Below are 21,045 nucleotides of genomic sequence, written 5' to 3'. Positions count from 1 at the left end.
TCAGGTGTGATAATCTCCACAATCCCCACCCCCTTCAAAAAAAGAACAATAAAAGTTTATGATATTATATTTCAATCTGTTTTCTCATTTGCATATTCATATTATTTCCCATCGGCACCAAAAACTCACTCTGCCCGCAGTTGAGTTGCCGAATTTAGCCTCAAATGAATTTCCAGTTTAATTAAAATATAAATTGAGGCGTTTCTCGCTTGGACATTTGCCAGCTTTTCAGTTTCCAAGAAAAATGAAACAGGGAATTAACCTGGTTATTATAATGCTCACCTATATTTTACATTTTTCGTTCTCTATTACCTTTGATTGTTTAACGGTTTTTATTCAAACAGGTAACAAAGTAACAATTTTATTGATTCAGGATAAATTTATACTGATCCTGTTTAGTCCTACCTTCGTCTCTATTGTTTTTTCCTCATGTCGACTGTTCGAAAATGTCGTGGTGTCAGGTATAATTACTTTGTTGACCCTTTTGTATTCTCACGAAAAATATTAGCCATGTGTTTCCTCAATTAATAGAAGACACGACAAGGTAATTCTTAATTTTTACTTCTTTGTTGGTGTTATTTCCCGTTATTTTATCCTTCGTTTTACTTATGAAATGCTCACTCAATCGACAACTTCAACCAATTTCAATTTGAGTATTATCTGATAATAGTTTAAACCTACAGTTGTTTCTTGACATTTTGATGCACATTTATAAGTAGATAGAGGAAAAAACACCAAAATGAACTTTATGACATTTTGTTCTCAAGTATAAGTGAATCTTTTACTGATATTTGTGCCGATGAAGGTCAATGTGATTAGACGTGATGTGGCATGTTGGGAAGCCAATCAAATCTGACCCCGAAGCAATTATGTTACATCAGACACACATCAGACTTCACGAATGTATAACGACGAGGTGTAAACCTTCAATTGAAATGTACCAGGATATCCAGGTAGACACAAAGTAAAGCGAAAAATAATTGCGGGTCATTTCCAGGCAAATCACGAAAAGCGAATTGACAGCCATTTTTGTTGTTGTTCGACCTCATTATTGAAAAAAGTTTGACACTAATCAAGTGAATCTCCACAGCAGTCTGCTACTTGAATTGTTGCTGGAATTTTGTCGATTGGTGCCATCCATCTTATGTAGGTGCATATTTCCCATTGCTGAGCAGCTCCCGTATGTACGCAATGAAACAAAAGTTGACAACTGGCGGTATGCACTTGGATTGTGCGGTTTTCAACTGTTGTGGGGTGAGTGGCCCCAATAATTTACCACGATCCGCCAGGTATATACGTTACATACCTGTGCGTGTCTTCCACGATTATTACCCGAGGACTGGCGGGGGGGTATATAAAGCCTGCATATCATCAAGGTAGAATCACTCACTGTCTTGTCTTGTATCATCAAACATGAACACTTCTATCCTGGTGAGTTATTCCGGTTTTTTCTCGACTCTTTTAATTTTAATTCAGTTTGATTTTGTTGAAATTCTTTTTCTGTTGTGAATTGAAATTTGATTGAAATTGTGTTGTAATTAAACAAACACATTTTATGATTGCAGGTTTTGGTTTTTGTTGCCGTTGTGGTCGCCGTGATGGCAGCCCCACCTGCCAAATACGACGGCTACTTCCAGTATGCCAACGTACCCGGAGATTCTGAATACGAATTTGGTTTCAACCGCGGAAATCCTTCCCACTACACTTCCCGTTACGAACAGTCAAAGGACAGCCGTTTCCGCACCAAGGTAAATTTTTGATTGAATTTTCTATCAGTTGAATTGACTTTAATTGAAATTTTTACGACACAGGTCAAGTGGGCTGACAACAACGAAGGTTACGGCGAGCAATATTGGGAATACAACCACAGCAACAACTACGCTCCCGCTCCGGTTTACCCCGCTCCAGTTTACCCTGCTCCGGCTTATCCCGCTCCGACTTATCCAGTTCCTTCTTACGAGGGTGGTGCAGGTGCCGCCGCTTAAGACGTGAACTTGGAAAAGTTTAAATGTTGTCAACTACAACTATAATTGGAGATTGAAATTATTGTTGCCCATCATCCAAGTAATTTTATTATATTTATGTCTTCACTTTGACTTGGTGGTGACGTCATCTGCCGGTCAGGTGTGTCATTTCCTCCTATTTCCAGCAATAAAACTCATGTTATAACTCAAGTGGTTTATATTGCTTCCTCGGGCAAGTTAACTGCATTAATGTGGTAACTCTAGATTCTATAGAGCAAATTGAACTGGTTAGAATATTAGACACATCTGAACGAAGGTTTATGATACCTGGCCATTTACCCCAGCTGTGAAAACATATTCGTTTTTGGTCAACTTGTGTAAACAACATTGAGTGAACGCCACATGTATGTCTGTCCAACTACACTCACAGTCATAGCATATGTCGGCCTTGAAAATGGATTTCGACCCCGAAACCCCATGACATGCAAACGGCAACTTTTTCAAATGTTTGGCGGGTATTTAAAGGGGCAGCGTCGGCCGTGAAAATGTACTGCCCAGATCTGTATCTCTTTAATTCTAGTCACGCCCGGTCTGTTTTGATTCAATTGTAGTCATAATCGAAAATGGCTAAACCTTCTATTTTATTGGTGAGTTTCACAATTTTTTTACTTTTTATCGTTAATTTATATCTTATTCAGTTGTTTATTTGACTAAGTTTGACAAATTTGTTCAATTTCAGAGTTTTTTTGCATCTCCTGTGGTGGCCGAGAAAGAGTCCAGTTCATTCGAGGTCGAATTTGCAAAATCTAATCAGCGGTTGTGCAAATGGTTTCCACCTATCAAACACTTTCCAGTTTCACGCTACTTATCCCCAAATGATGGTATTTGCATATTTGCATATTTAATTGAAACCAATCTGACTTTCTATTTATTTTTACTGCTCCATTTAGCTATAATACGTCTCATGTAAATGAAGACAAAAGTGACCAAACGAGACGAGTTCGTCGTGACGCCCTTGGAGGTGGTTACGACATAAGGCATATGTTGGACCGGTTTATACTTTCGTCATTCAAAAGGACAAGTGGGGACTTCCCTTTCGCTTTGCTGATGGCTCTCAGTAGTCGGTACGGCCGTTGAATTTAATCAAATTTAGATCAATTCATTTTCATTTTCCAACTCAGATAAAAACATTTCGTTTAAACATCGTGGGGTAGAGCTTTCATTAGAAATAACCATTTCTAAAAATCGATAACTCTTAATTAACTTATCACTGTTATGTAATTGAAATTTCGACGGCAGTGGCATTAATAGTGGAACTACTGTACATACTATCACGGCATGATTAAGAAATTTAGTCGAACATTTCGCAATTAGAATGGACTTGAATTCGCAATGGGCGTGGCCAGCCTTGTTGCTGACTCGCTGTGTGACGGTAATAGCCAAAAACGAAAAATCGGGTCAAATCTGAATTGATGGCCTTTCACTGAGCTATTTCGATAGTTTACATGGGAGTACCGGCGAGTATAAAAAGAGCAGCGATTACATACCCAAAGTACCATTCGTACGACCAATCAATCGAATCAACATGAAGCTGGTAACTAATAATTTAATCCACTTAATTCAATTTCTTTTTTTACAAGTTAAATTTCATTTTTTATTTATAGTTTATCGTCGCTGCTCTCCTGGCCGTTGCTGTTGCCGCTCCTTCCGGCTATGAAAGAGATTCCAGTTACATGACGTCTCCCAGCTACGGTTCTTCCGGCTACAACAAGGACAGCAGATATGGCGGAATTGCCATCACCAGCCAACACGACGTCCGCAATCTCGACGGAAGCAGCAACTGGGGGTAAGTCCTTATTCTCTTTAAATGAATTAAGAAAAATACTAATAAAAATTAATTTTGTTAATTTTGCAGCTACTCTGGATCCGACTACACGACCCGTGAGGAATCGCAGGTGCAGAAGAAGATGCAAGGCGTCGCCTACGATTCTTATGGCAAAGTCACTTACGACGACGTTTATGGCAACACCAACGCTGGATCCTCTTACTGGGTCTCCCCCGAAGGCGAGAAATTCACTCTGACCTGGACCGCCGATGAAAACGGATTCCGGCCAAAGGGCGACCACTTGCCCGTCGCTCCCGTCCACGTCTACGAGCTCCCAGTTGCTCCCGTTCACGAATACGAACTCCCAGTTGCCCCTGCCCTCCCTTACCACCGCACCGGTGCAGGCAGCTACAACACCTACAATACTTATTAACTTATAATTGACGTCCGGTGTGTTATCTTGAGCTGTACCCAGCCTGTACCATGACGAAGTTTGATTAAATTAATAAAGTACATTCAAAATATTCAATTCTTATTCTTAAACTTTCTTTGTGGTTCCGCCAGAAATAGCTAATAAAATGATTCCCTTATTGCATTGCCAGAAGCAATAAAAAATTGCTTATTTAGCGATGACCATTGGAGGTTTCGGCTATCCCAAATAGCTACTTCAATTCCGCACTCCAAAAACAAATAGAAAAATTCATCAAGTCCTACCTTCAGCGATTGACGCAACACCTGGGCGTGGTGAGGCCTTGAATTTATTCACTTTTTCTTCACCGATTCAGAATTAAGTTTCAGTTTGGTCCAGGCTTCTACCGAGATACAATAGCCCGCTTGCTTGGTGATTACTTGCTTTTTACTTTTAATGTCTTTTGATGTATTTCTGTTTAATTAATTTGAAAGTTCTAACTGAAAATAACTTAATCTAGTTTGATTGCAAATTTGATTTTTGGTTTGCAAATTTGCGACTTTGCGAATTGCGATTACCTTTTTGCCTTTTTCCATTTTGTTCATATTTATCCAACTTGGCAACTTTGCTCCCTCGCCCGTATTTCGTTAATTTATTCAAAATGGTCGCCGTATTTTGTCGTCGGAATTCGGAAAGTGCTTTATTGCCTTTGTACTTATGATTACATGATATCTGAGCAACATTCTGGTAATTCATTTTATTTTTTCTTATTAGCTATCGTTAGGTAGGTCTACCTGTCTTTTTTTTTTATTTTAACATAAGAGTTTTTGGCCAACTTAGCTGTGAAGCAGAGTTTTGATTCTTACTTAGTTACTTAGTTGCCTTGCCGGATTAAATTGAATATACAACATTAAGCACTTTAGCAGTAATAGTGCTTTTGATTTTCCATGTACTTTTTGATCTCGATAACTTATATGTTGAAGTTGATAGGAATGCTGTTGGCAGCGAGACGGGGCAAATACCAAAAATCTGAAACAATGTCTCCCATTTTTGTTTGCTATTTAGCCGTGTCCAAAAATTTTCATAACTTTAAATCTTAGACTGCGCAGTGTATTAGGGAAAAGGTCCTCTGTGAAAATACTTGATGGATTTGTTTTAGATTTCAGCCTATGTTCGAGAAAACTCTTTAAATGGTCAAACCCAGATGTTCAATTTTATTTGCATGCTTTAACCCCTCGATTCAGAAATGTCTATTCTGTTGGCTTGTACATCAGTATTTGTTAGCACATTTGGTTTGGAATTACTTGTTTTTCTTTTGTCTTTTTACTTTACAGGTTGACCCCATTGGATTGGAGCCCACATCTGTATCGAGCAGAACCTTCTTTTCCCTTTTTTACCTTTTTGCCTTTTCCTTCGTCTTTGTGTACATTCATGTGTGTGTGAATGTATTCACAAGGACATCACTTATTCCTCCTTTTTTGATTCCCCCACCTCTGTCACGGAAGCCGATTGCCCATGTCACTGCCCAACTTCCGCTACTGTACACCGAGCGAGAAAACTGGACTACTAGAACTAATTGACGATTCTGCTCCCTTTTGCCGATTTTGGATGTTGGCGGGTTGTTGGAGCCTACCGTGTCTCATCGCTTCCATCTAAGCAAAGCATGAGCTAATCCATCTCACTGCGACGATTCCAAATGGCGGGTTAATACTCCAGTGGCGCCTGAAGAAGTCTTCAGCAGCATTTCCAACTGCGGAATGCGAATGGACAGGAGGGCGTTGGTCTAATAGCGAACTAGAGACGAGAAACAAGTAAGAGTTGCTTTATTTTCCTCTTTTTCTTTCTGGATATGTCGTAAATGTCGTTCATAGTCCTCATGGTCGAAAGTGTCGACCATAGCGATTGATAGGATTAATGTGGGTTTATCGCTTTTGATAATTTTTAACCTGAGAATGGTCGATTTAAAATTTCTCGAAGGATAACGCTTGTCCCACAGGTCGAAATTTAATTCTATCGAGCTCGTCAGTGATCCTTCGTATTATTTTATTCCTTTACCAGAGAACGTTTATTATTTTTATTTTTTACATACCAACACATAGTTTAAGCGATTTGTTAGAAACGGGACGGACTTTCGTCTCGTCGATTTGACCAACTTCACTTGCTGGCCTATTCATGTTCAAATAATTCAAGCTGTCCAGCGATTCGATTTGTTTTTCGATCACTCCTGCCAGTTGAGAGAAAGTTGGCCTCTCATTTGGATTTTTTTGCCAGCAGTTTTTCATTATTTCTCCCAAAAAATTGGGCGAGTATTCTGGTTTTTCCATTCGGCACCCATTTTGAATTTCCCTTACAAGTACCCAGCCATTCTCCATTCCTACAAAAAGGAAGTGGAATTACTTGCAGCCGACATGCAAATTCATTTAAAGGGTCGTTCAATTTTAATTTCCTACCTGGATATGGAACATTGCCGAGGGAAAAGATTTCCCACAAGAGAATCCCGTAGGACCAGACATCTGATTGGCTGGAAAAAATGTTTATGGTCAGGGATTCTATTGCCATCCACTGGACTGGAAATAATTCCTATCATTTAACAAGACGATTAGTAATCAGTGTAATTAGGTTCGACGATTATCGATTTATTTACTTCTCCCTCTTTTTCGCATTCGTAATCCTTCATTTGCCTAGCCATTCCGAAATCGGCCACTTTGACGATTCCGTGATCGGCCAAAAGGACATTGCGGGCGGCCAAATCACCGTGCAATACCTGTTAGGGGATGGTACATTTTAATTAAATTATTGCGTTTAACAAGAGTTTGCGTCTCTCACCTTTTTGCTGGCCAAGAATTCCATTCCCCGAGCAATTTGGTATGACCATGAAATCAAGTTGCTCGTTTTGATTATTTGAGTAAAATTTGCGTCCGAATCTTTTCTGCTCTTGTATGTCTGATCTCGTTCGGGCATTTCTCTCTCATGTGCTGGCTTGTGAGCTTATTTAATTAGGTTAATTCATTAGTTTTTTCCCCTTTAAAACAAAATTGTTTGCGTAGACTCACTTTGCAATTCCGAAATTTCGTTGACCAGTTTCATTGCGACCAATGGATGTTGTGTAAAATCATTTGCTGCCGTTTCGTTCGTGGGTGGCATATTACCCAACGCGTTCAACTCGTTAATGAATTGATCCCGGTGTTTGATAAAATACGATTTTAAATCGCCAAATTTACAGAATTCGATGATGACCAGAATTTCTTCTAAAATTGAACGAACAAAATGACATTTTTGATTTGTCTCTTTTATTCCGTCCGTTATTTTACCTTTGATGTTGGTATTTGTGCAGGCCCCCATTAAATTAACGATATTCAAGTGCTCCCACAAATGAATCATCATTTTTAATTCCCTTATAAGAACATCCAGTGCGTTGTGAGACTTGGCCGTTAGTTTAGTCATTTTAACGGCCACTGTGGTCACTGTTTCATCAGAGTCTTTGATGCCTACGGCTTCCCCTTTGACAACTCGACCGAAACAACCAGATCCTAGTTCTTGACCTTTAAATTTAATATGTAGTTATCGTTAATTATGCCCTTATTTTATAATGAATGAAATATCGTAAAAGATCGAACCAAGTCTCAGCCTTTTCCTTGGGAATTCCCATTTTCTATCGTATGGCAGGAATTCCGTTTGATATTCCAACGGCACTTCCGGATCGATTCGGCTTGGATCTCCATTCAGCATTTTCTCAAGTTGTCTTTTCGCCTTTCTCTTTTGTATAATTCAAGTTTTATGGTGGCAAACTGCCGAATACTGATTATCAGTAGATAACTTGTTTTGTTTTACTTTGTCGAGGTGAATTTTGATGCCGAAAATTCCCACACAAAATGCACATAATCCGATTAAAGTTGCAGTCAGGGTGGGTACATTAATTTCGTGTTTTTCTTCTTCGAGGAACGTGACAGGATCGAATATTGATGTTTTGGCTTCTAACTTGTTGCTGGACAAATTTGGGGGTCCTGTCAAATCAAAATCTTCGTTGCCTGAATGCGAAAAACGAGCGTTAACGTTAAAAAGTCGGAAGTCAATAAGGTTTGATTGTAAATAATAACCAACTGAAGACATAAACGTATCGATTCCGTGGTTGGATTCTCCCTTGACATTCATAAAAGCCCGTGTCATTGGTTGTAATGTTGATCAAAGTCATGGTCGAGATTAGGTGCGTTTCGTTCTTTACATCAGTTAAACTAAAGCGTTTATCTGTTTCCTAAAAACAAAAGTCGAAAAATTATGACAGCAATGCTATCGAATCCTTCGATGTGGCATAATTAAATGTTATTGTGTTATCTTTAATTTTATTACTTCAATAAGAGGGTTTTTGAATTGGGGAAGTATCCATCTTAGCTCAGTTAAATTATCCGACGAGTGATGGGGAGACTCATTGATGCAAGTCAGTGTTAAAGTTGAACCGGCTTCAATCACCTGTTCGTCGTTCTCTGCTTCGGGGAATATTTCAAGTTCATTAGCCTGAACGATTTGATTTGCCAACATGGAAAATAAGAGTCTCAGCACCACCCGCCTCGTTGAAATGAAATTCATTTTCCACTTGGAATTGCACGTCCACTTTCAGTCACCGACAGCATCTGAATATTTCGCTTTTCCAAATGAAGACTATTGTAATGCGCAATCGTGTAGAATATTGAGTGTGTATTCTCAGAAGTCTGTCTGACGCAGACCAGAATTTCCTGTTGGCTTTTTTTTACCGTCTCGTCATTGCCATTTCTTCACATCCGGCGGTTTAAACTTTTGATAATTTCTCGCAGCTTTTTCTGGATTGCCCTAGTCTGTCATTAAAATGTAGGCTATTCTCTCGTCGAATAGCGGTGATCGGATGTGGGTTGTTAAATATTCCGCCATTTTGTTCCCATTAATGGAAATAATATGCTGTTTTCAAATTCGAGATTGCGACATTGGCCTCATTCGACAGTGGTTAATTTCGTAGTACACGACACCGCCTCCCCTAATTAATTTCCTTCTATTACTTAAGAATAATTGTTTTGTCGTTTTCATAAAACGTGATGAAAAACTCCATTGATTGACCACGTCACCCAATTTCCCAATCTTTCTACTTATGAGATTGTCTGTTTAAAGTTTGATTCCGATTCCCACTCCGACTGCAAGTAATCCGATGAAAGTTACCGACAGAATCATGGCATTTGTTTCTTCTTCATCAACGAAAGTGACAGTGACGTTGAAGTTTCTGTGTCTGTCCTCTCCTCTGCCGTTTTTCCATTGGCATTCGTAGATTCCAGCTTCCTTTGATTTTCCTCTTAGTGGCAGAATTGACGAGGTTTCCGTCTCGTCAACTGTGCCAGAGTATTGGTTGCAAAGATAACATACCATTTGAATATACAATTTCAAAACGCCTAAAAGAATTGAAAAAAAGATCTACCTTGAGCCAATGGATAGGAACATGTTGCGATACCCGGTTGCAGGTCAAAATTTGGGCGATTCCTTTTTCTAGGTTGATTGAATTATTCACTGGGTCGTTGTTGATTTCCATGGGATGAAATTAGTATTGTTGAGTGTGAGGCAGTTGCATAGACACTCGTTGTCGTGTACCTGTAATGGTGAACGATTACTAAACAGCATTACTAAACAGCATCCCAATCCGAATGATTTTCAAAAAACTGCAAAAACACACAACAAAAATCTAGCAATTTTTTCCTTAAGTAAGAAACAATATTAATTGATATGTATTTCAATGTTATCCAAAGCTTGAAAAATGGTTCAATGAATAGCGTCTGCTATTGGAGTCACGTGATGTGAAATTTACACGAATTTACGAATCAGTGATTTGTTTCACGTAATTCCGTTATACAACTTTCCGATTGTAGATATATTCTTGCGGGTTGTTTAAATATAGTTTTCTAAATATTCTTTTTCAATTCAATAGCACTTGGCTTCATTACCTTGAGGCGTCGTTGTCGCCGGTCGGAAATATTTCCTTTGTTCGAATTTTCAGGCTTTCACTTTTCTAATGAAAATAAATCTCACACATTCAGTTTGATTTCTTATATACACTAGATAACATACGTTCACCCCGTTCAATGCTTTCCGAGCGTTATCTGGGTTAGACAGTTTAATAGTCGCCAAAGGCGGTCTACCATTTTATTTATAGATTGATCCAAGACAAGAAGAAGATGTTGTCTAGCTGCTGGGCCTAGCCGACGTTGTAATTGAGGGGAAAAAGAGAAAGCTGGATCCCAAAAAGCAGATGTGTTTCTGACCTTTCTCTACGCTGCCGCCACGTTCAAGTCTGTTGAGCTCATTTCTCTCGAAATCTAATAAATAACGATTTGCTTGTTCAACCGTGAAAAATAAAAGAATACGTTCAAATTTGTCTTTCCGGTTCATTACCTGGGCGTCGTTCTAGCGGTTTGTGGTTGACACTGGATCTCTATATACATAGTACGAGTCAGCGTCCCTTTCTAAATTTGGTATACTCGAAAAGGAAAACCCACTCTCTAATATTATTGTTATTCCAACTGACAACTATTTGCTACTTTTAGCTAATAGGAAGGAAAATTTAGCGCGTTCCACTTTTCTTGTTTGTTTCTTTTCTAAACGGCCGAGTTTAAACGAGGTCAGTTGTAAATGTTGCGAATTTGGCGGATGGATAAGTAGACCTGATTTCAAACATTTTGTCATAATTTTGTCAAGTTGTTCATGCATAACTCCTGATTTTCTGGGTTTTTTCGTCACTGGGATTGAACTTGAATCATAAATCTATAAAAGTTTTATGGTGAGATCAACGGCGGTATTACTGGGTCGATGTTATTGGGTCCACCATCAAATCCTGTTGATGAGCGGTGCGATGGTGTCATAAAACAAATCAATAATCCGATCTACCATTCCAGTATTTAAATAAAAATAAGGAAATCAATGCTGTAAACCCCAAAACCTTAAGTCCTCAATCATGTCGTAATGTCCTTACCTAGAAATACTTGGCGAAAATTGAATTAAATATTTGACGGAAGTTGTTTTTAGCTTTTAGTCGCACTGCGGCAAAACTAAATGGGTTTTTATTTCGGGCAATTCTATACAGCAACTAGCGATACGGACAATAAAATAAAAGGAGGGAATTTTGGGGCGATCTATTCAACACATTTTGATCTAAAAAGAAAAACGGAATTAATTTAAGGTCTGGAAGAGCTTCTGTAGAGACGGTCGTACGCCGACGACTTGTAGACGGCAGGCTTGTAAACGGGGACGTCGTAGCTCGTCGGAGCCTTGTAAGCAGTCTGCGGGTAAGATGTTTCGTAGCTGGGCTTGTACTCCGGCTTGTACTCTGGTTCGTATTCCGGCTTGTAGTCGGGCTTGTAGTCAGGCTTGTAGTCGGGTTCCGGTTTGTATTCCGGCTTGTACTCCGGTTTGTACTCCGGTTTGTACTCCGGTTTGTACTCCGGTTTGTACTCCGGCTTGTACTCCGGCTTGTACTCCGGCTTGTACTCCGGCTTGTACTCCGGCTTGTAGTCGGGCTTGTACTCTGGTTGATACTGCGGTTTGTAGTCAGATTGATATTGTGGTTTATATTCCGGCTTGTAATCGGGCTTGTAATCGGGCTTGTAATCTGGTTTGTAGTCTGGTTTGTAGTCAGGTTTGTAGTCAGGTTTGTAGTCAGGTTTGTAGTCTGGCTCATAATCGGGCTTATAATCGGGCTTGTAATCACCTATATAGCAAAGTAATTAAATTAATTTAAATTAAAAAAGGTAATCCAATAACAAATTAATACTTGCCTTTATAATTTTGGCCATGGTTGTAATCCCAGGCATGTTCACCATGTCCTTCATAAGTATCAGCCCATTTCACCTGAAAATTAAATGGGATAAAGCTTTAAAGACAATCACAAGTTAATTGAATTAAATGTAATTTACCTTGGTGCGGAAGTTGCCGCTTTTGTACTGCTCATGTCGAGAAATGTGGTGGTCGGCATTGCCGCGATTGAAACCGAATTCGTACTCATCCTCCGCTGGGACATTGGCGTACTGGAAATACCCTTCCAACTTGTCGTAAGGACCATAAGGTTTAATTTCATCCGCCGACGTACTGGCCAGCAATAAAAGTCCCACGAGGACCAATCCAGCCTGTATAACAATAATTCAATTTCAGAAATTCACTCGACAATAATAAAATAAGCCAACTTACCAAGGAGTAGACGTTCATGGCGAAGAAGAAGAAGTTGTTGGTGCTGAGAAAGAGTCGGAGAAAAGACTGTGATGAAATTGTGAGCAACAAAATGCCTTTATATACCCGAGACTTCTTCAAGAGGAACCGCAGCAACGTTTATAGACCATTCAATATGTGTGTTGTTGTCTTTTTCTTATTTCGAAAAAATTTCTCTCCCGGCGAAGAGATCGTAAAAACCAGCAATGTCGTCTCTCCTTTGATGGATGTTCCCGCCTCCTTTTTTTCCTTCCTATACACATCGGCTTGTGTGCTGCACTGATATTATATCCCTGCAGCTATAGGTCTTTCTCCTAGTCAAAGAAACAGATGTATTATATACCCACATGTGTGTGTAAGTATCAGTCGAGTTTCACTGTTCTTTTCACTTGAAACACGCGCTGTTTGTAGTATACCTTTTCTCTATCTGCAGGCGTGTTTGTATGGATTTCCCACACCTGCGAATCAAAAAGATGAGACATGTGTAAGATTAGTTGGGTCTTTTTGGCGACGAAATTGTGACAGTTACAGACGACCTCATTGTTGCGTTAAATATATAACGTATTATTAGTTTTTTTTTGGCTAGAAAATGTTGGCCAGTTAACGTGAAAGAAGACAACACGGGCGGCCACTCTCTCCCGATGGCATCTGTCGCTTATTTGTTCTTCATGGGTCATGCTGTGTGTGCTAGCTTTTTGGTAGAAAAATGCCTCGACGCTTTCCCCGACATAATGACGAACGTCGTAAAATGTAGTTAAAATAAAATATATTATTCAAAGTAGATGTATTGTTCCAGTTACCCAAAAAGTGATGAATTTTGTTGTTGATACTCTTTTTAGATTTATTGGATGGCAACTTTCTCTACTCATACGTCACGCACCGTTCATTTAACTGGCGAAAATTGAACTCAACGATCTCAAATGGTGATCCATCGACGTTTCGAATAGCGTTTTCACCCATCTGCCGAAGGCTGGTTGGAATGTCGCGTCCACTTGCTTACCTGAGTGTGTAAAACCCTGTTAAAAAGTAAATGTGGTGGAACGTAATGGTTCGAAATGTACTTTCAGTTGCCTCCCCTCAATCCACTTTGGGTTCGAGATTATATTTGGCTTGCCTCATCACACTTGTGCTGGAAGGACGAAAGAGACTTGTTAACTTTAGAAATTTTTTTAAACAAAGGTTTTAAGAAACAATATAAAATATGATTTTTGCTCAACACAAAAGTATGGTACCTTTCGAATAGAATTTGGACGCTCGATTGAACAAGTAGATGCTCTAGATATCAATCCAAAAATAGTCCACAGCATGAGAAACTACATCAATAAAATTAAAAGCAAATATTTTGATTAAGAGATCGTAAAATACTCGTTTACTTTAGAGAATGTCGAAAAACAAAATTGTAAACTTTTTCCGAAAAAGTTTACAATTTTCACTTAGAAAAAGTAGATGCAGACGACGGGATTTCAAGGTTAATGGCGGATTTTGTTTACACAATTTACAGGGAAGTCCCCCTTGGAAACTGGAACAGGAAGCAACATGTGCAGGAAGTATCGCAAATTAACCGTAAGCCATTTAACGATTATTACAGTCATTTTCCTTGTAACGATTATTGCTCTTTTTTTGACAAGTAAATTAAATTTGTGAAAGTTTAAGGAAGCTAAATGGAAAACTGTTAAGTTATCTCTCGTATCCGATTCCATCTTAAACATCCTGGGTATTTTCTGTTGCAAAAATTATTTTTACCTTTTATTAAAAACTAGGACTTTTCAATTTTCATTTGACTTGCTGAAAAAATTGAAAGTGGATAGTTATTGGTGGAAAAGTTTCATGTGAGACTGCAAGGGAAAGAGCCACATGCTGGAATTCTTCAATCTCTTCTTTTTATGGGAAGTCATTAAAAGTAGGTCCAATTAAGAAAAAAAAGTTTTGTTAATTAACTTTCCCTCGTTTCACAGAATCAGTAAGGAAGAAATTTCCAAATGCTGACTCCATTGCTTCTTGGTTAAAAGGAAAAAACACGTGACGTGAACGAATGAAACAACAAAACAAGACGTTGTAAACATTTTCACCAAATTAAATTTCCTCAAATTAATTCATTTTACTCTTTTAATTATCTATTTCACTATACCAAGACGAATAACAATCGAACAATTGAAGTAATTTTTATGTGATAATTATTAGAATCAACTTTTTCAAAAATGGAAACAAAAGAAAAGGCGGGAATATTCGAAATTTTTATTTTTAACAATGTTTCTCATTGAATTGATTTTAGATTGGCGATTTAGGATAATTATCTGGGACGAAAGTTGAGCTGTAAGAAAACTAAAAATAATCCAGAGTGAACGAGCATACTGCGGAATGCCGGAATCAACCCAGAAAAAGTGTCGTCGTACCACGTCGTACCTGCCAACTATTGCAATGGACACACTAATTCAGAAACAAGAAATTTAAGTTATGCAAACTCTTTTGCTGCCAGAACAACGGTCTTCATTTTTTTGTGAGTACAGTTTTATCCTATTAGTGTAGAAAATAAGTTGATTGACTGCCAACAAGTCAGATGAGTAATGTCAAACGAGTTTTGTCTTTCCATATTGAAGACCTTGAGCTTGACTTTCTGTTTCTTTTTAGCCGAAAGGTTATAACGAATACGTGATAGCTACAGGCGGTGTAAGAAAATACTAATACGAACAATTAATTAGTCGTGATTCATTTGTCTATTTCAGGTAAATTATTGATTGAAACAGAAACTGATTTGCCCTTAGTAATTCTCCAACCACTGCAATTAACTAAAAAAGGAAGCACTGCAATAACAAACGCTAAATCGTAACCGGTACGTCTAAAACAAACATTTCAATGTGGTCTCGGGATTGGCCTGTTCTCGAATGGATCCCTGGCTCCATAATATTCCATTGAATAAATTTGATTTTGCTGCTGATGAGGCATGGTGACACGATAATATGGTTGAAAATGCGGCTGGATTCCATACGTCCGGAATGACAAATACGGATGGATCGAAATGGGAGCAGCTTCGACGATCCCGACTCCCAACAAAAGTATCGCCAACTACAAATTTTGGTATTACAATCAAAACTTAATTAGAAAATTTTAAATTCTCAACTTACGAATGTTGTTGCTAGGGCAATCTTCATTTTTTTACTAGTCAGAACTGGCTGAATTCTGAGCATCTACTAAAGTTGGCTTGTTGAGAACTTCTGGTTTATTATAGCATGTCTTCTTCCCCCATCTCGGTATGTGCAACGAGACAACGCCCTTCAACGGGTTTTCTTTGCCAAATCAACTAGACCTTGAGGTTGTATTGTCTTTCCGTGTTTATTTCAAAGGATGTACAATCAAATGGCGGCTATTGGATGGATACAGTGGGGAAATTCAATCAAATTGCGTGGGTAATACGAAGTTTACGGTAATTATAATCCAGTTCACTACGGATATGGTCATTTCTAGGACGCTTAAAACATCAGGTTGTCAATGTTTTCCGATGGCCTCTCCAGTTCTCTTCCGGCACTGAAATATTCCGAAGGATAATTGTCAGATCCATGACGTTGCTGAGAACGGCCGTGAGGCGAGGATAAACGATATCCGATCGAATGGCTTTCACGGACCATAAAAGCTCCCAACACCAACACAATCTTTATTCGTAATCAAACAATCAATTAAAGAGTCAACAACTTATTATTGATTAATTTTAACTTACCATCAGGACAATCGAAGCGAGTGACTTCATCGTTGATCCGACGGAAGGAGAATATTACATCCGCGCGCCCAGGAGCAGCGTTTGCTTATAAATGCAGCGCGGCGTCATCACCAGCCTAATTCGCTTTTTAAGGCGATTTGATTAATTGAACAAGGTCCGTGAAGTGTGCCACGCCCTAATACTGGTAGCTATCTACGCATCAGTCTGTTTGAGTCCACGTTCGTTGCCAAACAGGATTTCTCTCAGATTTTTCGTCCTTTCGCCCTTGATTTTGTTTTAAACGTCGTTGTCTTAATTCATTCATTTTTGTTTACGTTGTTGGCCGCAGGCGAGAAGCAACTGGTTTATTTGAATTCCAGCCGACGATCTGCACCAAGACAATTCAAAATGAAATCGGCGCGCATTTTTTGATCGCCTAATAATTGGCTGAGACTAAATGTGTGCGAATAACGGTTTCGGCGCCGTAAATTGAAACCCCCACCAACAATCACCGAAAATCACACAAAGTATTATGATGTTATTATTAACGTATATTTAGAATTCTTTTATTACTATAGCTCTACATTTTTTGACTCGAAATACTTTTATTATAGATTTTTGAAAAATTTGAAATATTGTTTTGGGTGAAAGCGAGACATAATTGATCTCGGCCGTTGGTGATATTCTCTTCGGGCTGCAGCTGGACCGTGGTAATATCCCGCATTACCATGATAGGCTGCTGCCGAGGGCAGATAAAGATAAGAGGGAAGTCCGGATATCGGTTGCAAGCGAAACTGGTACAGCTGCGATGCTCCACTTGCACCAGGGTAATAGCCAAATGGTGCTGGATAGATTCCATCGCCCGTAACGAAACAGCTCGACAGCATCGCCAACTACAAATTTTTCGCGCACAAATTCGAAATAGGGTAAGACATTATTTGCAGATTTATGACCTTAATTTCTAAAATTGGAATTTATAATTAAAGTTTAAAACTTACCAGGATGGCAGCAGTTGCAAAGGTCTTCATTATGGATTAGACGAACGAAGACTGCGACAACCTAACTGTTTTCTACCTATTTAAATGCTGAATTTTAAAAGCCTTTTAAGGCCGACGACACCTTTGTTTCAAAGCAGGTTTCTCAATCTGGTTATGAGGAATCGAGCCAGTTTTTATTTTGGACAAAACAAAATTTCAATATGAAAAAGAAACACGGAAGGACAGAAATTTAATATTAGCATATCCGTTTCATCTTTTAGGCGACCGGTCTGTATAGTTCTAATCTTTTTGATGAATAATGTTTGATTATAGAAATGCCTGTAACCCGGTGTGACCCAATTCTCAGCATTTTAATGCGCAGCCATTATGCAAATCTGTGGCCTAAATAACTTCCATCAAGGGGACCAATTAGAGCAACTTTTTAAAGAAAACGATTTGAAAAATTCGGTAACTACTTGAAAATGTATTCAACTATTTTAATAAAACGCATTTTAAAACGTGTATAGAATCGCGTATAAAGTATTCCAGCAAAAGATCAACTCTTGCAGGTTAGTGAGGATAATTGCTCCTGATGGGACTGTTGGTTATTGCACCGTACACTAAGGTGATTGGGAACGGATGGTATTGATGTTTATGGCGGTAATCTTTAAATTCATCGTTATGATAGCGCTGCTGCTGTTGCTGGCGATTATAAATCGGATCCTGCTGGAGCGATCCGCCCGGAAGAGGACCGTAGCGTCTGTAAAGAGCTCCATCCACCATAACAGCGGTGATTCCCAATGCCAACTAGAAACATGTAAATCTTATCTTTAGTTTAATTGAATTAATAAATTTAATAATAATTTTGGAATTACCAACAGAATGAGAGAGGTGTTCATCTTGGATTCAGCTGGATGAGACTGCGAACGGAGACGCCACTGCGTGCCAACACCTCTCGGTAAACAACGTTGTGTTATCAAGGCGTCTCATCAAGATCACCTTATCCAGCCTTTAGATTCCACACAAAAACCCTTCTAGGGCAAATGAATAATTCACAAGTCGGTTTTTCGGATTTTTCTGTTTCGAATTCCGGTTTTTCTTTTTTGCTTGTTTAGCAGCCAAATTTCGAAATTGAATTAGTACCCGTATATCGTAGTAGTGTTGCCTCTGATTTCTTTTTCTCACCAGTAGCTTTTGTCCATCACTTTCAGGGCTATAAGTTCAAGCAGGAAAAATTGGGGCAAACTATTATTAGTTGTTTGGTTTCAAGTTGCTGTGGATCGAGTCCATCAGCTTGGCTCAGATGGTTGGTGTCAATTTCACTGATCCACGCAGTTTCTACTCCTAAATCCAGACCAGGTTGGCGATCCTTGATCTTGTCTAAGTTGATTCGAATAACAACTGACGAAAAAGGCGTTAGATATTATCTTAAATCGTGAGTTCATCTTCGGATAACATTGAAATAAATATGATTCAGTTTGTTTGTTACTGAGTTATTGTCTATGAAAGGAAAAAACAAATTGTTTGAATTTTTTCCCGCTTGAAAATTCATTCGGAATGGGATGCTGTTTAGTCATAACAACTTTTCCTTGCGTAAAAGCAGACGTTCCTTTACCGTCATAACAGGTATTCAGTACTACACCATGACCTGGATTAACACTTTCGGTAAAGTTTTCCCACTTTAAATTGTTAGGCTTTCAAAAAATTGAGTTCAAGTTGAAATAAATCGAAGAAAATTGAATCCCGCCAATCCACTGTTTAAGTAATAATCAGTAACTACAAATCGACAAAAATGGCACATCGTTAAAATGTTGTTGAAGATGTAATAGCCTCGTGTTGGAGGATCTTAAAGAAAACTAAAGGTCTAAAGTTGACAAGTTAATAGATGTTACTAAATGTCTAATAATTTTTTAACAAGTCTTAATGCAAAAAATGTAATTTCAGGAAGTGTAATGCACATCATCACCTCAGATTCAGTTAGCTAGCTGCAAAATATCTGCTGTAACCTGTGAGCAGTATAGAAGTTGGCGGTGTTGATACAGTTAACTAAACAGTGCAGACCCGCCATCTGGGCGAGCTATTATATCAGCCCAACATTGAGTGAACGCCACATGTGTGTCTGTTGAAGTACAATCAACAATAGCAGGTGTTCACATTGAATTGAATGTCAACACAAAAACCCCACGATGGTATATTCGGGATAAATTGCATATTTAAATATTTAATTGAAACCAATATTTTCAAACTTTCTATTTTGTTTTTCTTTGCTGTTCCATTTAGCTAATACGTTTCATGTTAATGAAGACAAAAGTGACCAAACGAGACGAGTTCGTCGTGACGACAAGTTTCCCGCCTGTGGAGGTCATTACGGCATTGACCTGCTGGGTTGGACCGATTCAAACTTTCGCTTATTCAAAACCAAAGAATCAATGGGGAATCCCCTTTGGTGTTGACGCTGACGTTTATTACGGCCGTCGCTTAATTATATCACTTACCCTTTATTTAAAACAAAATATTTTGCCGGTAAATTACCTTTTTTTTCTCTTATATTTGGTATTTGCACGTAACTTTGATTTTGCGGTGTGGATAATTTTTTGTGTGCAACATTGCAGATTATTATTTGCTGTTTGAATTTGAATAAAAGCCAAAGTGCTATTCAAGGACAGCAGTGCTAAGTGTTTCTAAAAATCGACAACCAAATGTAAATTTCAATGTTTCACGATTTCAAATTCGCAAGTACTTGACGACAATGGCACCCATTTACATACAATTTTAGAAATTTGCTCTAAAATTTGCAATTGAAACTGGTTCGTATTCGCAACGAGCGGGCCCAGCCTTGTTGTTGTTGTGTGACAGTCAACACCCAAAACGAAAAATTGGGTCAAACCAAAGTGACGGCCTTTCACTGAGCGATTAGATAGTTATACATCGGAGTACTGGCGAGTATAAAAAGCTCAGTGATTGTCCATTCAAAGTATCATTCGTAGAACCAATCAATCGAATCAACATGAAGCTGGTGAGTAAATAATAATACATCTTATCAATTTATTTTCAACTAGTTAAATTTGATTTTTATTTATAGTTTATCGTTGCTGCTCTCCTGGCCGTTGCTGTCGCCGCTCCTTCCGGCTACCCATCCAACTACAAAGATTCCAGTTACATGACGTCTCCCAGCTACGGTTCTTCCGGCTACAACAAGGACAGCAGATATGGCGGAATTACCATCACCAGCCAACACGACGTCCGCAATCTCGACGGAAGCAGCAAATGGGGGTAAGTCCTTATTCTATTTGAATTTATATTAAGAAAATTAATAATACAAATTTATTTTGTTAATTTTGCAGCTACTCTGGATCGGACTACACGACCCGTGAGGAATCGCAGGTGCAGAAGAAGATGCAAGGCGTCGCCTACGATTCTTATGGCAAAATCACTTACGACGACGTTTATGGCAACACCAACGCTGGATCCTCTTACTGGGTCTCACCCGAAGGCGAGAAATTCACTCTGACCTGGACCGCCGATGAAAACGGATTCCGGCCAAAGGGCGACCACTTGCCCGTCGCTCCCGTCCACGTCTACGAGCTCCCGGTTGCTCCCGTTCACGAATACGAACTCCCAGTTGCCCCTGCCCTCCCTTACCACCGCACCGGTGCAGGCAGCTACAACACCTACAATATTTAAATTATAAATGACGTCGCGTGTGTTATCTTGAGCTGTACCATCTGACTGTACCATGACGAAGTTTGATTAAATTAATAAAGTACATTCCAAATATTCAATTCTTATTCTTAAACTTTCTTTGTGGTTCCGCCAGAAATTGCTAATAAAATGATTCCCTTATTGCATTGCCAGAAGCAATCCACCAATTCCGCACTCCAAAAACAAATAGAAAAATTCATGAGAAAAAAAACATAAAAAAACATTTCAAACTGATAACTGGATTAATTTATCACTGCCATTCTGCC

The 21,045-nt window shown here is 38.9% G+C and overlaps 4 protein-coding genes and 4 long non-coding RNA genes across 17 annotated transcripts; 4 read left to right on the top strand and 4 right to left on the bottom strand.

The window, feature by feature from the left end:
• The first annotated feature begins 300 nt into the window (after positions 1–300).
• LOC124209126 lies at positions 301–2,174 on the top strand. Of its 2 annotated transcripts, none has more exons than XM_046606999.1 (3): positions 301–1,431; positions 1,566–1,748; positions 1,812–2,174. In XM_046606999.1, exons 1-3 carry the CDS (start codon positions 1,414–1,416, stop codon positions 1,983–1,985), a joined length of 375 nt encoding a protein of 124 aa, XP_046462955.1. In that variant the 5' UTR covers positions 301–1,413; the 3' UTR covers positions 1,986–2,174. The 2 variants fall into 2 exon arrangements, with proteins under 2 accessions (XP_046462955.1, XP_046462956.1); XM_046607000.1 differs by having other exon boundaries at positions 415–544; positions 806–1,748.
• A 1,282-nt stretch (positions 2,175–3,456) lies between these two features.
• On the top strand, positions 3,457–20,848 carry LOC124209114 (cuticle protein CP14.6-like). 4 transcript variants are annotated; one of them, XM_046606988.1, is made up of 6 exons: positions 18,702–18,939; positions 19,022–19,266; positions 19,358–19,600; positions 19,690–20,093; positions 20,160–20,350; positions 20,422–20,848. In XM_046606988.1, the coding sequence occupies exons 4-6, from the start codon at positions 20,085–20,087 to the stop codon at positions 20,759–20,761; spliced, it is 540 nt and encodes a 179-aa protein (XP_046462944.1). In that variant the 5' UTR covers positions 18,702–18,939; positions 19,022–19,266; positions 19,358–19,600; positions 19,690–20,084; the 3' UTR covers positions 20,762–20,848. The 4 variants fall into 4 exon arrangements, with proteins under 4 accessions (XP_046462946.1, XP_046462947.1, XP_046462944.1 ...); XM_046606989.1 differs by lacking the exon at positions 18,702–18,939 and having other exon boundaries at positions 19,118–19,266; positions 19,690–19,778; positions 19,854–20,093; XM_046606990.1 differs by lacking the exons at positions 18,702–18,939; positions 19,022–19,266; positions 19,358–19,600; positions 19,690–20,093 and adding an exon at positions 3,457–3,558.
• On the bottom strand, positions 6,354–9,564 carry LOC124209112 (vascular endothelial growth factor receptor 1-like). Of its 3 annotated transcripts, none has more exons than XM_046606985.1 (9): positions 8,546–9,564; positions 8,300–8,450; positions 8,030–8,226; positions 7,816–7,954; positions 7,510–7,740; positions 7,025–7,443; positions 6,843–6,962; positions 6,649–6,778; positions 6,354–6,572 (listed from the first exon to the last, which is right to left on the bottom strand). In XM_046606985.1, exons 1-6 carry the CDS (start codon positions 8,780–8,782, stop codon positions 7,223–7,225), a joined length of 1,176 nt encoding a protein of 391 aa, XP_046462941.1. In that variant the 5' UTR covers positions 8,783–9,564; the 3' UTR covers positions 6,354–6,572; positions 6,649–6,778; positions 6,843–6,962; positions 7,025–7,222. The 3 variants fall into 3 exon arrangements, with proteins under 3 accessions (XP_046462941.1, XP_046462939.1, XP_046462940.1); XM_046606983.1 differs by having other exon boundaries at positions 6,358–6,572; positions 7,025–7,446; XM_046606984.1 differs by lacking the exon at positions 6,354–6,572 and having other exon boundaries at positions 6,643–6,778; positions 7,025–7,446.
• On the bottom strand, positions 11,224–12,538 carry LOC124209113 (adhesive plaque matrix protein-like). Of its 2 annotated transcripts, none has more exons than XM_046606987.1 (4): positions 12,392–12,538; positions 12,121–12,330; positions 11,982–12,055; positions 11,224–11,818 (listed from the first exon to the last, which is right to left on the bottom strand). In XM_046606987.1, the coding sequence occupies exons 1-4, from the start codon at positions 12,407–12,409 to the stop codon at positions 11,383–11,385; spliced, it is 738 nt and encodes a 245-aa protein (XP_046462943.1). In that variant the 5' UTR covers positions 12,410–12,538; the 3' UTR covers positions 11,224–11,382. The 2 variants fall into 2 exon arrangements, with proteins under 2 accessions (XP_046462943.1, XP_046462942.1); XM_046606986.1 differs by having other exon boundaries at positions 11,224–11,915; positions 11,983–12,055; positions 12,392–12,536.
• Positions 13,839–15,462, top strand: LOC124209121. 2 transcript variants are annotated; one of them, XR_006880788.1, is made up of 4 exons: positions 13,839–13,972; positions 14,170–14,309; positions 14,365–14,906; positions 15,133–15,462. It is a non-coding gene; the product is annotated as an uncharacterized LOC124209121 (long non-coding RNA). The 2 variants fall into 2 exon arrangements; XR_006880787.1 differs by having other exon boundaries at positions 13,839–14,309.
• Positions 15,109–16,263, bottom strand: LOC124209117. The gene is made up of 3 exons (XR_006880782.1): positions 16,122–16,263; positions 15,532–16,056; positions 15,109–15,472 (listed from the first exon to the last, which is right to left on the bottom strand). It is a non-coding gene; the product is annotated as an uncharacterized LOC124209117 (long non-coding RNA).
• LOC124209120 lies at positions 15,926–16,597 on the top strand. 2 transcript variants are annotated; one of them, XR_006880785.1, is made up of 3 exons: positions 15,926–16,064; positions 16,128–16,275; positions 16,450–16,597. It is a non-coding gene; the product is annotated as an uncharacterized LOC124209120 (long non-coding RNA). The 2 variants fall into 2 exon arrangements; XR_006880786.1 differs by having other exon boundaries at positions 16,128–16,305.
• Positions 16,701–17,232, bottom strand: LOC124209118. Its single transcript, XR_006880783.1, has 2 exons — positions 17,099–17,232; positions 16,701–16,993 (listed from the first exon to the last, which is right to left on the bottom strand). It is a non-coding gene; the product is annotated as an uncharacterized LOC124209118 (long non-coding RNA).
• Positions 20,849–21,045: the final 197 nt, after the last annotated feature.

Source organism: Daphnia pulex, chromosome 12, assembly GCF_021134715.1.
Source record: "Daphnia pulex isolate KAP4 chromosome 12, ASM2113471v1".
Taxonomy (NCBI): domain Eukaryota; kingdom Metazoa; phylum Arthropoda; class Branchiopoda; order Diplostraca; family Daphniidae; genus Daphnia; species Daphnia pulex.
The sequence above is the reverse complement of the archived record's forward strand: the minus strand, read 5'-3'. Positions and strand labels throughout refer to the sequence as shown.